Raw genomic sequence first — 17,328 nt, 5'->3', positions numbered from 1 at the left:
AGAGAGTGGCAATTTAAACCCAGATTTATCAACATACCAGGTCCCAAAACCAGTCTCTTACAGACACTAACATGGAAGCACAGGGCTCCCATATGGGCCGTTGCCGCCTCCCTTTGTGTGCTCAGGAGGGTGTCACCTCACACCTTCTAAAGAAGGCTGGCCCTGTCAGGTGTAGCATCTCTTCCCTCCCGCAGGGAGTCAATAGCTCTTGCCTGTGACCTGCTCATCTGCCAGAAAACCACGGCCTTGTACATACACCATCACCACCACCTGCTTCCGCTTTCTTTTCCAGGGTGAAGGTTACCCTCCTTAGGCTGACATTCAAAGCTCTGGACAACTTAGTGCTATTTAGCTCTCCCACATTATCTCTGCATGACCCAACCCAAAGATCTGCTCTTGACACAAATTCTCAATGTTCTCATGCTGTGTTCCTTGCTTGCACCACCCTTGCCGGCCCTCCTTTCTTCAGGGGTTATCTAAGTCACAGGTCCTACAGGGTGCCATTACTTCTTCAACCAAAAGCCAGCGTTCCCTCCACTGAGTTCCGGGGAGCATGGAGGTCTGCACCACTGCAGACATACGAATGTGACCTACCTTCAGAAGCCTATGGAAAAAGAGCATGGTCTCCAGGGCTCCAGCCCTGGAGCTGGTACTTGCTAGCCATGTGGCCAGTGGGATAAATCACTTACTGTCTTTGGAGTGGGAAGGACATCCTACCCAGGACCTGCATGAGGATTTCAAGAGGTAAGAAACAGTGGGGTGAGACACATGGGCGGCTCAGAGGTTGAGCGTCTGTCCTTGGCTCAGGGCGTGATCCCATTGTCCAGGGATGGAGTCCGTGATCCCATTGTCCAGGGATGGAATCCCGCATGGGGCTCCCTGCAGGAAGTCTGCTTATTCCTCTGCCTATATCTCTGCCTCTCTGTGTCTCTTATGAATAAATAAGCATTTGTAAATAAGTATAAAACTTGGATCCATTCTCCAGGGAAGGAGATGAGGTTAACAGGTAGAGCAAGCTTCTACCCCACACCCTACACATAGTTCAAACCAAGGGGTCTGAGGACAGCTGAAGGACTGACTCTGAAATCCCTTTCCATCAGCTTGATGTCAAGTTCAGGCCATGGGGTCGCCCCTCAGCTCTTCGCACTGACGTGCCTGAGGGCAACTGAGAACAGAGCGCCCTGCACCCCTCCCCCTTCTCCTCTCCTTAACCCAAAATAAAAAGTTATTTCCCAGTGCACAAATAGAAGTGGCCCTCAAAGTCAATTTTATAGCCAGCGATCATGATCCTGATGTTACATAACCATGGGGAAAAACAACAACAAAAAAACCAACAACCCCCCCCCCCCCCCCACCACCACCACAAAACCCAGAGAATGAGATGCAGGCGCTTCAAAGCTGCTCTTTGGCAGAACCACCAGCCTGCCCACGTGACAGGACACTGCACAGGTTTTCGGTTTGGAAAAGCAAAAGTAAACACACAAAAAAACAACTAATCGCTATGTTCTTGGGACACAATTATAGCAGAGTGCATATGCGAATAAAGACAGAGAAGAGCCAGACACATCAGTCACCTAATGAGAAGCTGATTACAATGGAAACAACAAAACACAGCAAGATACAGTCATTGCATGAAGGCTGTGAAGGCAGCCCTGGGTCTCAGGAGGGCACCTGGGGCTCAGGAAGGTGTCCTATGCTTAGCCCCAAATTTGGGATCCAGCAGCTCCCCAAGAAGATGCAGATAATCCCTTACCCATCCAGAGGAGAGGATGGGTTTGTGGCCCTATGTCCAAGACCCACCTTGTATTTCTCACTCCCCAAATCCCCTCCCTCTCCTGCAGTGTCCACAGTCTCGTAAATGGCTCTCCTCCCCACCCAGTGATTCATGGGGGCACCCTTCATCTCCCTCATTCAGCCCACTTGCAAGCCCCCAGCAATCTCCAAAGGCACTTTAAATTCACTCTGCCCCATCCCGTGTACCATCCACCCTAACCTGGGGGACTCGACTTCCTAGCTGGGCTCCCACATCCATGCTTGCCCTCTCTGATCCTGGCCGAGTGCTTCTGTAGACACGGAAACTGAGGGGGCAAGCTGCTGTGACTTATCAATACCTCCCCAGCCAGGCTCATCAGGTTCCTGTCTCCTCCCAGCCTTTCCCACTTTGCCCCTGCCAGTTCACTGCCCCTCTGCCTGGCAGACACACCTCATTCCTCAGGTCTGAGTTTCAATGGCATCTCCTATGAAAGACTTTATCAGACCCCCTTGGGGAGCTCCCTGCTATTCTATTTCCTCCATCCATCCATGCCTGGTCAAACCTGTAGTTGTCCCTTAGGATAGGTCTCTCAAAACGAGGTCTAAGTGTTTGGAGGGTGGGGACCAGGTCTGAGCTGCCCCCGATGTGCTGCAAGAACCAACCACTGCCTGCACCATACTTAGGCTACCCAAAAAATTAATGGGCCCCTATGGGGTGTGTGTGTGTTTTCTTTATTGGCAGGGGTGGGTGGGAAGCATGCGAACCTGCACATGTTCTGAGACTACTTCCAGCTGTCACAGTGTGGCTGAGAACAAGTAGGAAAAGACAACAGAACCCAAGAGCTATGGAGGGCCTATTGCGTGCCTGGCATCCCAAGGCTAGCTTTACATCAACTTTCCATTTAATCCACCTGAAAATCCTATGGGGTTAGTACTATCAGTAATCAGTTGTATAAATGAGGACTCCAAGGCTCAGAGAGATGCTTAAGTAGTTTAGCTGGACTGAGGTCAGGGATTACTCTCATCTCCATGGCCCAAGCTGGGCACAGAGCAGGTGCTCAATACATGTCTGGGGAATGAACAAGTGAAGATTTCTCGTTGTGATTCAAAGCCTATGTCTGAGACTCCACTTAGAGACCTAAGCCAGACCTGTGCATCCTATTGCTTCCCCATTCCCTACGTGCAGCTGCCTCTCAAGTTCCCCTTTCTGGAAGGGTGATCTCCCCTTCTACCACAAAGACCACACAGGGCCCCATATTCCCCTGGTGGTACTTTGCTGGAGATCATCCCGAGATGCTCATTGTTATTATGGCTCAGAAGTCTACTCTCCCAGGGCCAGGAAAGCCCATGGAGAAATTTAATTTTCTTCTTCCTCCCAGGAACAGGTGGCTGCAGGACCTCACCTCATCCTAAGGATACATGAGCTGAGGGAGAAACCAAGTAAGATCAGGAATCCTAAGTCCCGGAAACACCCTCTGTGGGATTCACAAACATAACAGGGCTGAGGGAACAGGGAGAGAGGGGGCGGGGGAGTGGTCCCTTAGGTACCCTGGTTTTCTGGACAAGGAAACCACGGCCCACAGAGAAGTAACTTGCCCAGAGTCCCAAAGTTAGGTAGTTATGGAAGGCAGAGACATGATCAGGACCTGGCAGGCCCCTCTTCTCAGCTCTTATACCTAGATCTAAGCTTTTTGAGGGCAAATGGTTAAGAGGTAAGGTATGTGGTTGTGTGTTTAACAGACAGTAATGTGGCAGATTGTGCCTTTACCCTCTTTTGCCAGAGCAACTCTCAATCCTAAGTGTGCATCAGCATCACTCAGATGGCTTGCTGAACAGCCCCCTCCCTGGTTTTCAACTCTGCAGGACTGAAGGGGGACCAGAAGTATGCACTCGGACAGTTCCCAGGGGATGCTGCCAGTCTGGGGACCACATTGAGAAAGTTGCTCACTGACACTGTGTTAGGGGATGGGAGCCAGGGAGTAGGCATAGGGAGGAGTATGGCAGTAGCTTGTCAATCTCTTCAAGTTCACAGGATAGAATCCTGATTTATTAAGTAGGAAACCCCTTACTTGTGACTTCCTCAGTTCCTTCCACTGATAAAATGGAAGCAATCTTCTGAACGCTCATCAAACTTTACCCAGGCCACATAACCAGGCTGCAGATCCTAAAGACTCACATCTGGTTCCGCCTATAGCGCCACGAGCTTACACCCAACTCACCCAACACCCAAGGACACCCAGGGTAGGCAGGAAACCAAAGTTCCAGAACAGCTATCTCACTGCTCTAGGACTTCCAAAACCCTGGGCCGCAGTGATATGCTCTCCAAAGGCTTCCTGTGCTACACCCGGTAGCACAGTGTCCTGCCCTGAGCATTTGAGGGTGGGGAAGGGAAGAGGATCTCTGGGTCACATCCGTGGTGACATCTGGATTTCAGTTTAGGCAATCTGGCCTAAACTACTAAATAATTTTTTCTAGAAGGTAAGAATCACTGTGTTGTCTGGGGTGTGGTATACTCACACTCATTTCTGCTGCCCCATGCAAACCAGGGGTTCCTTCCAAACATTCATTAAATCCTAGTATGCAATCTGGTTACTAACAACAAATGAGTCTTTACTTGCGACTTCCAGTTCTCCTTATGTCTGTACAAGGCTGGGCTGGGCCGGTAAGGTCCACGCACTCTGCCAAGATCTGACTGCACTGTACTTCCAGCCCATGCCTCAGATGTGCCCCAGACCAGAGCCTTCTAGAAGGACATGTCTTAGACATGTCTGAAAAAAGCAGAAAGGCAAAAAATAGAAGGGTGCTGTCCCTGATATATGTAAGGGTTTCCTTCTAAAGGGATGGGAGTAAATGCACAATGAATCAATGGGCTCACACCATCTCTGACTCTGCCTGGAACAGCTGGCTAATACTAAAATCCAACATCATATACCAAAGCCCACCTGCCTTCCATCATTGCCACAGTACTGGCGTAGGATGACGTAAAGCCCAGGTTACCCTCTGTGAGATTACCACCCAGGCTCCACATCCAGCTCCTTTTTGCAGCCTAGAAAAACAGACGCCTTTTCATCTTCCTCAGTATGCCCTGTGGTGTGCCTAGGTGGCTCTAATCCATTCCTCCCGAGTCCCTAGACATCATTTTCTTTTACAAAGAAACAAAACACAGAAATCTGACCTGTGTATGATGCAGGCTGAGTTATAGCTTTCCCTTGGCACCTCTAACTGAAAGTGAAATTCCTTTAAAGTTGGGAAATTCATTGCAGTATTTTATGGTATTGATTTATTTTAAACTTGGTTGGCAGTTTTAAGGCCTGCCATGCTTCTGAATCCTAGAAATGCTGGAAGAGGTCTCCATTTCCTTTGATTGTGTAATACTGCAGAGGACTCACCAGTGGCAATGAAAGGAGGGCTGGGAGCTTGTGTGTCACTGCCCTGGTTTATCAAGATGGAACCCTGGCTTTTCTTTCCCCAGGTCCAGGGTCTAGAAGGCATCTCTGGTTGGGATCTCACTACCAGAACAGTAGTACCCTTTCCCCTGGCCAGCTGGATCCTGTACCCGACACACCCTCAGGGCACTAAGGTGAGCTTCTGGTGAGGTCTGAGCTATGACCTGCTCACTTGTCACCTGGCTTACAAAGTGCCTCTCAACTTACCTTCAAAAACCAGCCCAGGGTGCCACCTCCTCCAGGAAGCTTTCCCTCCACCCTCTTGAGGCTTCCTGTTCTCTCTCCTAGGCCACAGCTTCTACAACTAAGTATCCATGTCTTTCTCCCACTGCTACATCGTGAACCCCTGGAGGATAACACTTGTAGTCTACACTGTCACCACCACCACCATCAGGAGGGCTCTTGTTCATTAAATGCAGCTTGGCTCCAGCATCTTGCAACCACAGGGCTGAGGACAGCCATATCAATGATGGAGACTCCCAATGACGACTACTGCCATCTTGCTTTGGGTCCTCAGTGTCAAATGCCCAGGCTAAGTCCACTTGGGAAGGGCTTCTGCCAGGATCTGTCCTGGCAGAGGGAAGGAAGAGAGACAACAGGCTGCCAATGGGTCCCATTGGAGTCCCTTCCTCACTGGTGCCACAGGCTGCCCCGTCAGCACTCCCTCTGTGCCAGTGCTTTCCCAGAAGCATGCTTCCAGTCTCCCACCTTCTGACCTTTGGGTAGTTTTGACTTCTGCCTGCTACGTGCCTTCTGCCTACTACTGCCTGCCCCCCAGGAGTTAGGTGGGTACCTCAGCTGCCCACATCTGAGGCTGTCTCAGTGTACCCCAAGAGGAATCCACAGAGCTGACCTCACCTGAAGGAGGGGACGGTATACATCCTTAGACCCTGAGAGATGCCCATGGGCAGCACCATACACCAATAGCTAGGGGGCCACCTAAATGGTGCTCCTCTGAGGAGGGAGTCCACCATCCACCTGAAATTAGAAGCCCATCAAAAGCTGCTTTTAAAGAGGCTGCAGGAAGCAGAACTGAACAGTGAAAATTTCCAGTCAGCTACCTCGTTTGGAATCCTGGCTCTCAGAACTCAGCAAAGGGATTCTCCACATCCTCATCTGCAGCAGGATGGAAGGCCGGTGGTGGTTACGCAGATGCTATGTGATAATTACATATGTGGTGTCAACGATCAAAGAAAGTGTGGAAAGTATTTAATTCAGAGCTGAAGAGAAAGAACAAGGCCTCTCTGCTCAGCACAAGTCAGGGGCCCCTCGAAGCAGGTTTTTATAACCAGAAGCTGTTATTGTTGGTAGGAGTGTCTGTGTCCCAGGGGAAGAGGAAATGGGACTTGGACGGACCCCAACCATCAAGCAACCTTGCTTACAGCTGGCCGATTACAAAAGTGACTTTGCTTTGCCCAAAGGGCCACCGTCTGGGCTGGGAGGAGCCAAGGATGCCAGGGAGGAGTAGAATGTGAGCAACAACAGCCCTGGGGCAGGCCTGTCCCCTCACAGATGCTTTGATGTCCTGCAGAGCTCCAAGGGACAGACTATCCCTGGGGGCCACCAGCCCCATTACATAACCCACAGCTCAGCTCAGCTTTCTACCGTTGATACAGCTGGAGCTGTTAGGGGATGACAACTCCAAGGGCAAAAGCTGGCCCCCAAGGAGTCGCCTGGCCTTAAAAACATCAGCCTTCCTGACCTAGGGGAACCCCTAGAAAACATGAGCAGACAGACCAGGCCTCACAGTCTCTCTATATGCCAGTACCTAAGGCCACCAAGTCCTCACAGTAGAGGCAGAGCTCCCAGGGAGAAGAGAAGTAAACCTTCTGGAGCTTCACCCCCATCTCTCTGCTCGTAGCCCTGTGGAATGCTAGCGAGACAGGCAAGGCAAGGCTAAGAAGTCCACTTTACAGACTGGGACTCAAAGGAGGCTCAGAAACTGGAGATCTGCTTGGGTCAAAGGATTGATGATCACCGGCTACATACATTCCCCTCCCAATTATCACTCAACTTGAAATAAAACCCTTATTCTCTAAGGATCTAATCACCTTCTTCAGGGTAAGGATGGCATTTTCCTCCTTCCATACTTCCTTTGGAAAGTTCAAGGCTCCACCAGAGACTAAGTGGGATGAGCCTCTGGGGTGTAGGAATCAAACTGATGCTGGTCTCTTTGGCAGTTAAGGCTGCATGGAGAAGGGGTCGTCCTGGCTTATCCCTCTCGTTGGGCTACCTGGCTGTTCACCATGAGCACATTGCATTTTTTTTTTTTTTTTTAAGTACAAGAAACCATCTCCCAACTAAATAGAAGGCTACTAACTGCCCTGCGCCTTGTGCCCGCATCATTCATCTCACATGCCACTCCGTGTGCTTTGTTGAATTACAAAGACATGTGATTCCTACAGATGATGCAATGAGGCAACATCCCCTATCAGTGGACACCAGGGCCTTAGACCTGGGTTCAAGTCTATGCTTTGCTCCTTATTGCTGTGACCTTTGGGAAGATGAAATGATGGGTCAAAATGCACTTGGCCCCAGGGATGACCAGTGATTAGGAGCACCTTCGGCCACCTTTAGCACTGTTGCCCTTCTTTCAAAACCTAACCCCTCAGCACCCCCACCCCTGACACAGGCTCCAGGTGGGGGTGTCAGGCCCCCGCAGCTCAGTTTCATGCAGCTACCTCCCACAAGGGCCTGTAGTCTTGTGGGTGAAGGCCATGTCTTTTTTATTTATTCAGGAGAGATGGGGGTGGGGGTGGGGACAGAGACACAAGCAGAGGGAGAAGCAGGCTCCATGCAGAAATGAAGGCCATGTCTTAGAAGCTCCTGGACTTGTTCATGTCTGTCCTCACGGCTGGGCAAGGGAAGTAACACTCAATTGAGTGAGAGGCCCGAAAACCTATTTGTCCCATTCCCAACTTCTCACCGAAAACTTGGTTTTAACTCACCCTCCAGGGACTCTGTTTTGAAAACTGCTGTTTAAAATGAACTAACAATTAGAATTTTTCTTTCTTTCTTTATTTTTTTTATTTATTCTTTTAAGTTTCTGGGATCACTTCTGATGAACTCGACACCTGATAATGTGACACGATTCTGGTGTAATTCTGCCAAAAGTACAGAAACCATCTGAATCGTTTTCTACAACTTGCATGTGAGCAATCATGCTGTTGCCTGTTAGAGGAGCTGAAGCAGCTTGTGAATACTCAGAAGACCATCAGGGACCCAACCAGTGGGTTGCATACCTCCACCTCCAATCTCGGAAGACAGGAATGTGAAGCCCAGGTCAAGGGATCACAACTCAGGTCCTCCAGCATGTGAGCCCAGAGCTGTGGATGTGGCCTGGAGAATCATAGAAAATATTCTTCCTTCCATACATGAGGTCTTGATGGCCGTCTACCATCAGAGACAAAAAATCCAGCCCAATTTATTTTATTTTATTTTATTTTATTTTATTTTTTTTTAAAGATTTTATTTATTTATTCTTGAGAGATAGAAGGAGAGACAGAGCCAGAGACACAGGCAGAGACAGAGCCAGAGACACAGGCAGAGGGAGAAGCAGGCTCCATGCACCGGGAGCCTGATGTGGGATTCGATCCTGGGTCTCCAGGATCGCGCCCTGGGCCAAAGGCAGGCGCCAAACCGCTGCGCCACCCAGGGATCCCCAGCCCAATTTATTGTTGAAGTAATAGAGGATATATTTATCCGGCCCAGAGCTGGGTCTTTGGACATCAGGCCAAGGATAAATATATCCTCTATTACTTCAACAATAAATTGGGCTGGATTTTTTGTCTCTGATGGTAGACGGCCATCAAGACCTCATGTATGGAAGGAAGAATATTTTCTATGATTCTCCAGGCCACATCCACATCTAATTTCCTTCTGGAGTCCTGTGATACCTGCTCCAAATTAAGTGTCATCCAAGTGCCACAACTTCTAAAGGCCCTGGTAACCGAGGCTTGGCTATGAGCCAGCAAACTTGGCGGTGAATGCAAACTCCCTCATCTCACAGCACCCACCCTGGGTACCTGGGTCCCTAAAACACCAGTTTAGCTTTACCCACTTTGGGTAAGGTCTGTGGCTGGCTGGGAGGAGACATTAGGAATTATTAAACATCTTCAAAAAAAAAAATGACAAATAAGGGAGAGCTAGAATCCACCACTGAGTAATCTTTAAAAATAGTTAAGTTTTCTGGGATCCCTGGGTGGCGCAGCGGTTTGGCGCCTGCCTTTGGCCCAGGGCGCGATCCTGGAGACCCGGGATCGAATCCCACATCAGGCTCCCGGTGCATGGAGCCTGCTTCTCCCTCCGCCTGTGTCTCTGCCTCTCTCTCTCTCTCTCTCTGTGACTATCATAAATAAATAAAAATTAAAAAAAAAAAAATAGTTAAGTTTTCTGGAACAAGAAATTGGCCAGAATTGCCTGGAGTCCAGCTTTGTTTAAAAAAAAAGAAGAAAAGAAAGAAAGAAAGAAAGAAGAAAGAAAAGAAAGAAAAGAAAGAAAAGAAAGAAAGAAAAGCTAGAAAGAAAAGCTATTGGTAATCTTCCAAGGCAAGACTACTAAGGACCACTATCTTCAGAGATGAACAGAAGGCAAGACAATACTTTCACCTCAAGCCAAAGTGTGTATCTAAAATTTAGCACTTCGTTTAGGCAGTTTATATAGAGGGCATTTTCACAACCTCCTGTGATTCCAACAACCTCAAAAAGAGGTATCCCATTTTATGGATAATAAAACCTCAGTAAGATAAATATGATCTACCCTCATTTAATGGATAAGACCCAGAGAGGTAAAATAACTTGTCTGAGGTCACATGGGGGCCAGTAAGCCACAAAGATGGGACCACTTAGTCCTGGACAGTCCACTAGGCAACACTCCTTTCAGAGGAATCCCATGTTTCCAATCCAAAGTGCATTTGTTCACTGTTGCAAGAAAAACTAAAACCAGTGAGTCCTGATCTGAACATTACTCTGACCTCTACAATCCCAGATTATGGAGGCCTTTCTTAAGGACACAAAAATTCGGTCCCTTTATTTAGGGCCTTGAATAACTCCTGCTTTCTAGGTCTCCAGAGGCCCCTTACTCCTCAGCAGCTCTCTTTCAAAGAACATTCCAAGAGTCATCTATCCCATTGGTTCTCAGAGGTGTGGTCTGGAGTGCGGGACTCCACAAAGCCAAACCTGTTCAAGGTAATACGAAGACGTGTTGGTCTTTTTCACTTTCATCCTCTCAAGTGTACAGTGGAGTTTTCCGAAGGTTACATGCTGAGTGACACAGCACCAGGGTAAAATCAGAAGCAAATAGGAGAAACCAGCTGATTATAAAGGCAGACAGGAAAATGATTTGTAAGAATATTAAAACAATGCCATTCTACTCGTTAAATTTTGAAAATATTTCTCATAGATGTTAACATAAGTATCATAATCTGAGTTATTCATTTGAAAACCTTTAAAATTTTCTCAACTTTAATTTTTAATACTACCAGTATCCTTAGATATAACCCAAAACAAGCTTTGTAGAGTCTTCAATTTCTAAAGTATAACTGGAAAAAAAACCTGGAGAATCACTGGTCAATTCTGTCTGCAATTCCCTTCCTCTCATTCCCTCTCAAACCTGCTCTGGTTCGAGAGCGGTTCTCTTCCTTATATGCCACCAAAATTGCTCAGGAGTGCCAATGACTTCCCAGTTGCTAAAAGTCAAAGGTCAATCATCAGTCCCCATCTCCCTCAACCCACCAGCATCATATGGGCCATGGCCAATTGCTCCCTTCTCCTCCTGTCTTGTCTTCACCCGCTTCCAGAACACCATACTCCAGGTCTCCTATCTGGCTCCTTTCCCTCTCCCCAACTCCACTACGGGATGGCCCAGAGCCCAGTCATTCTTTGAGATTTCTAGGCCTACTCTGGCGCCTTGGCCATCTCTGAATTTCCATCTCTAGACCAGATCTCTCCCCCGAACTCCAGGCTCATCCAACTACCCACACCTCACCTCTGTACTTGGATTTTTATTTTTTATTTTATTTTATTTTTTAAATTTTTATTTATTTATGATAGTCAGAGAGAGAGAGAGAGAGAGAGAGAGAGAGAGAGAGAGAGAGAGAGAGGCAGAGACACAGGCAGAGGGAGAAGCAGGCTCCATGCACCGGGAGCCTGACGTGGGATTCGATCCTGGGTCTCCAGGATTGCGCCCTGGGCCAAAGGCAGGCGCCAAACCGCTGCGCCACCCAGGGATCCCTGTACTTGGATTTTTAAATAGGCATTCCAAACTTTCCCATGACAGCAAAGCCTAACCTTCTCCAGCCCAACCTGTCCCTCTCCATGTCCTTTCTCATCTCATTTGGTGGCAACTCTGTCCTTCCAAAGACTTCCAAGGCCAAAACTTCCAAGTCATCTTTGATTCCTTTCTTTCAGATCTTACATTCAATTCAGCAGGAAGTGGCTGGTTGACTTCAAAATTCACCCAAAATTTATCTCACCTCCCTGGCTCCATTGTTCTAAGCTTCTATTCTCTCTCACCCGGCTTGCTACAGTAGTCTCCCACCTGTTCTCCTGTAGTTTACTTTTATCACAGCAGCCAGGATAATCCTCTCCAAGATCAGTTATTCCATGGCTGAATGAACATGTGTTCAAGACTTTCTGTCTTACCCAGGCACAAAACACAAAATTCTTACAATGGCCTACAGGCCTACTCTAGTTGACTCCCAGTTACCTTTCTTTCTTGCTTTTCTTATCACATTCCCCTCCCTGGGTATCTATCCAGCCTTCAAGTCTTTATACTGGCTGTTCCTTCTGTCTGGGACACTTTTTCCAGAAATCCTCGTGACTCCCTTCCTCAACTCCTAACCTTTACTCAAATGTGGCTGTCTCAAGAGACCCACCCTCATCTCTTGATTTAAAAGTACACCTCCACCCTCCACCTCCCAGCATTCTGATCTCTCTTATCCTGTGGTACACACCCCCCATACTTAGCATTCTCGAACATACTCCTTATATTTATTATTTCCCCACCAGATTATAAGTGCAACAACTCCAAGAATTTTTGTCTATTTTATCCACTAACATCTTCTGTTACTAAAATAATCACTGGCAAATAGTCTGTCAATAAATATGCTAAATACGTGGAGTTAGCCTCTCTATAAAGTTTAAGTGGGAAGCGCAGGGCAGGGGAAGAGTCTGGAGACAATAGTTATTTCCAACTCAAGTCTCTCATTCCTTAACTGGCCAGATACAGCTCATTGTCATCACAAATGATATGAAGCTTCTGGCATCACAAGGGCCAGCTCCTTGTGATTAGACCTGGGCCCAGGCCCACAAGTCCAAGTGCCCTGCTGGGACAGGCTAGGCTAGGCTACAATCAAATAGGCACCAACTGACCAAGCATTATCATCACCAGAGGTCAGAGCCTGGGACACTCAGCAGAGCTATGTGCCTCATCTTTTCTTATGCCAAGGTCACTTAATTTCTCTGACCTGAAGGAATCAACCTTCTTTTAGCTAAAACTTTGCCCTGCCAAACAGCACAAATCCCAAGTGTGGCTGTACAAATGGAGACCTGATATCAATTAGATGGGACAACCCCACAATCCTAACCCAAATTCAGGTTTTTCTTCCAATGACGACCTTCATCTTACCCCATGACAAACTTGAATGCTAACAGGTTGTTGTTGTTGTTTTTTTTTTTAAGATTTATTTATATTTGAGAGCTAAAAAGAGTAAGCATTTTGGGTGGGGGAGGGCCTAAGGGAGAGGGAGAGAATCTCAAGCAGACTCCATGCTGAGCAAGGCTCAGATCTCCTGAGATCAGGACCTGAGTTGAAACCAAGAGTCAGGTGCTTAACCAACTACACCATCCAGGTGTCCCTCTAGGAATTTTTTTTTTTTTTTTTTTTTTAAGTGGAAGGGATGAGATGGAAATGAGAGGTGGTAGCATGAGATACAACTACAACGTGGTCTAGCCAACCCTTTCTGGGCTCTAACATGGCACTAGCCCAAACCAAGCTCTAGAGAAAATTCTTACTCAGTGGGCTGCAGGAGTGCTCAATGTTTGTGGGAAGGAGTGAAACCTAGAGTCACTCCAGGAGTAAGTTCACTGAGAACACTACAGATGTGACCAGACTCCACACCACACTCACCAACAGCACTAGCACTCTGAGAGCTAGGAAGGGAAAGGAAGGGACCAAGAACCCACTCAGGTGACAGATGGCTCTGTGCCCAGTTTGGTTCCTGGGAGTGGCACCACCCCTCACCACCTCCTCTCAAGTCTTCACCAAGTATAAGGGTAGCTTATTTCCAGCTCACCATAATTCAGAAAAAAGGTAGGAGGGAGGGAGGGTCATGAGTAAGATACACCTATACCTAAATTTGAAACATAGCAGATAAATGACTTCACCTCTTGTGGGGTGGCAAAGATGAAACAAAATGCTACTGCCCACCTGGTGTATATGGTAGTCAACGTTCTTTTCCCTTCCCACAAAAGTAGGCTGGATTATTTGAAAGTAAGTCAAATCTGACCACTAAGCCAGCCAGCATTTGTGTCTAATGCCATTAACCTCCCCAAAATTTATTACTTTCTTTCTACTTCCACACCCGGCCAGCTGCCCTGATGATCCAGGCACTCCTCTACCCTCAGTGCTTCTCAGTTTCACATTCAACCACATCTCCTTGCTGGGAGTGTGACCAAAAGGGTTGGTCCAACTGGTCTCCCAGGCTCCAGCCCAACTCAGGCTTCCATGGGCTGAAGTTCTTAACACTGACTGTTCTGCTCTGGTCCTCAGGTGGCTCCCAAATGCCTACACCAAGGTCGCATTCCAGGGTTCCCTTTTCACCTTGTTTCCCTTGCTTACACCTCAGGGTCTGGTCCAACCGCACAACTGCTGCCCTTTCTGGTATACACTTTTTGGATGTTCTGCCTTAGCTCTGCCTACTACTCTCCTGGCAGGTCACTGATTACTAAAGATCTGCCCTCTCCACCACCCCTTACCACTGGAGATGCTCAAATGTGCTAGGCTCCCTCTGGTTTTGAGTCCTTTGCAGAGGGTTGGTCCTTTTTCCTGGAATGCCACACCCCTCCCCCAATTCCCTACTCCTGCCTCTGGGCACCAACCCTAAAAGACTAAATGTCCCTTAATACCATTTCTCCTTTGGCCTAGAACACCTATGGCAAATATTGACCAATGTTTTTCTCCTTAACTAATTCAACTAAGCCGCAGAATTCATGAGGATGGGGCTGTATTCTGAATTTGCTTCCCACTTGTTAGCCCAGAGCCTAGCACAGCACTTGACAAATGAAAGCCTACGACCCATCTCTTATATAAGCAGACTTCCATGTAGGATTGATTATTCACTCACACATCCTTTACACTATCTCAAATGGAGGAAACGCATCATATGTCTAAACTAGTAGGAGACATCATGGTACATATAACAGAATGTCAATCACTGAAAACTGCACTTCCAAGGTATCACATGGGGAGATGCTCAGATTAGTGCTGAAAGAGTAGAAAACCAAACTGTATCTAAATATAGGATGAGCTAAACCGTGCAGAATTGGATAGGTGAATAGGAGGAATACATTAAGGATACAGTTTATTCTCTGAAAAAAATTGTCTGTACCTTTTGCACATTTTCTCCAGTAAACATTTATTAATTGATGAGAAGAAGTATTTCTACAACACTTGAGACTCCGCTCAAATGCCATGTCCACTCAGAAAACTTCTCTAGACTTTCCAGCTCTTATTCCACCCCACAGATCTCAAGACTTGTGTGGGTCTCTCATAACAAGCACTTCGTGGTCTTCAACCCTGCATCTCCCCCCAGCTCCACAGGGCCCACCATGGGGCCCCGAGATGAAGAATCCAGTCCAGGAAGTGGGCATGCAGAACAAAAAGAGTACACTCACCTAGTTTAAAAACACTCAAGATGCTTTGCCCTGAATTTTAAGCAGCACATGTGACCTGGTCCATTCTGGTTTCAAGTTCAAAGGCATCAGGCCGGTCCTGTGGGTTAGCAGCTAACATATCTTTCAAGAGCTGCTTGATCCCCTCAGACATGGAAGTCCTGCGTTTCTGGGGGATATGCAACTCCATCTTTGGGTTTTCTAGCAGCGCCTCACCAACAGGGACGATTTCGGTCCCCTGTTTGATATAGGTCCCCAGGAGCTCCTTCTTGGTCTCAGAGTCAATAAAAGTGATTCTTTCTATCATTGCCCAGATGATAATGCCCAGGGCAAAGATGTCGGCCTTGGCTGTGTAGTGTCCCTCCCAGACTTCAGGGGCCATATAGAAGTCTGAGCCGCAGGCTGAGGACAGCCAGTATTTATTCACATTCACATTTTTGTTGTCTGGATGGCCCTCTTTCCCTCGGGGGGCTAACCCAGCACACACCTTGCTGAGTCCAAAATCTGCCACCTTGAGGATGGGGGTGCCAGACCGCTCCGTGATGAGGATGTTGTCTGGCTTTAGGTCCCTGTGCACGATGTGGTTTTTGTGCAGGAAGGCAATGGCGCTTGTGAGCTGTAGCATGAAGCTTTTGTTGGTGGCGGGGTCCGGCCTCCGGGACAGGACGTACTGATTCAGGTCTCCACCTTCACAGAACTCCATGACAAACCAGAGATAGCAGGGCTCCTCAGCATAACCCAGGATCCTTTCTCCTAAATTGAAGAAGACCGGAAAGAGCTTGAGTGCCACAGACACATCCCCAACACACTCAGATCACATGCAGGCAGCACAGCCAGGTTTAGCTGGACAATGCTGACGAGGCTCCAAGCCAGGAGGACCAGCAAACCTGGTAGTGAGCCAGCACCATGCAGAGTGGGCCCATCTCTACTCACTTGGGGTGAGGTGAGGTCTGCCGGGATAAAGGACACGGGTGGCAGACACTGAGGTCGAGCACCCGGCTCTGGCAGTATCGGTGCCTAGGTAAGGAACTGGTTAACTGTGCCAACCGGTTCAATGGGTAACCAGGAGGCACCGGCACTTAGTTCACCTTTCCAAGTTTCTGCCTCTGCTGCCTCACCTGCAAATGCCTGCATGTAATCACTCACAGAATACCTACACGGGCCCTTGACATTAAGCTAATATTTACCACCCCCACCCCCTGGGAGGTAGGATGAAATAGCCCCATCTTCAAAGATGAAAAACCTGATGCTCATAGAGATGGAGGAGTCCAGGGACTCCAATCCATGTGACCGGGAAGCCACTGTGTTTCACTATAGTGTGTCCGGACAGACTACTCCATGTCCCATGGGACTGCTGATGAGGCAAAGTCAAGTGTGCAAGAAGGTCATAAAAGGGCTGTTAATCCACAACAGGCAAAAAGGACCTCTCCTCCCCTCACTCCTAACTTTTAAGACTCAGCAATGCACCTAGAATGGTACCACAATTGTTTATTTTAGAGGCATACTCCCAGCAGTGTTTCCTGCTCGCCCACTGTATCTGCTTAGCACAAGTTAGTTTCTTTCTAGAGATGAGGGGCTGTTACAGACCAATCTCCTTCGTTTCAAGGAGATAACAGGCTATGTATCTAAGACAGCAAGCATTTTAAGTATCTGCATCAAAGTCAACTTGTACTAGGAACAGTGAAGGTGGACAGGAGTTGCCAGATCTGGGAGTCAGAAGGCACAAGACCTGAGTTACACTTTAAAGACAGGCAGTAGATCAGTTGAGAGAAGCAAGAAAAGAATTCTAGGCTGAGAGATGGGATGGATAATGGAACACAGGAGAGGCCTAAACAGGAAGGAAATCTGGTGGGAACGGGAGTCCAAAGTAGACACAAAAGTTAGTAGAATCAAGTTGTGCTGGCATGAAACTCCAGCTCTGCCTTTCCAGAAGCCTTTCCTTTTTGAACCACAGCAACTCCAGGAAAGCTGGTGACTGACATCTCCAAACAAACCCCAACATTCTTTATAAGGTAATTAACGGCACACTGAGTCCTTCTGTGGAAGTTATTTGAGGACTATAACTGCCCCCAAAGTCTAAATAGGCGAAAGTCTGATCTTGCTGATGAAAAGGCAGGGCCTGTGGTGGGTGGTCATATGGATCACTCATAACTGAGCCTGAACACCAGTCCTCTGACCCCGAGCACAGGGTCTCCATTCCACCAGAAAACAAGAGCTACACCTCCTTAAATAGCCACTGC

The 17,328-nt window shown here is 47.9% G+C and overlaps 1 protein-coding gene across 1 annotated transcript in view; it reads right to left on the bottom strand.

Annotated features, from left to right (window-relative positions):
- STK35 (serine/threonine kinase 35) overlaps window positions 1-17,328 on the bottom strand; it is a 45,561-nt gene that overhangs the window by 15,375 nt on the left and 12,858 nt on the right. The window contains exon 3 of the mRNA XM_041732713.1: window positions 15,092-15,841. Coding sequence (XP_041588647.1) covers window positions 15,129-15,841 — 713 coding nt within the window. The 3' untranslated portion in view covers window positions 15,092-15,128. The remainder of the gene's footprint in view (window positions 1-15,091; window positions 15,842-17,328) is intronic.

Source organism: Vulpes lagopus, chromosome 18 (assembly GCF_018345385.1).
Source record: "Vulpes lagopus strain Blue_001 chromosome 18, ASM1834538v1, whole genome shotgun sequence".
NCBI lineage: Eukaryota > Metazoa > Chordata > Mammalia > Carnivora > Canidae > Vulpes > Vulpes lagopus.
The sequence above is the reverse complement of the archived record's forward strand: the minus strand, read 5'-3'. Positions and strand labels throughout refer to the sequence as shown.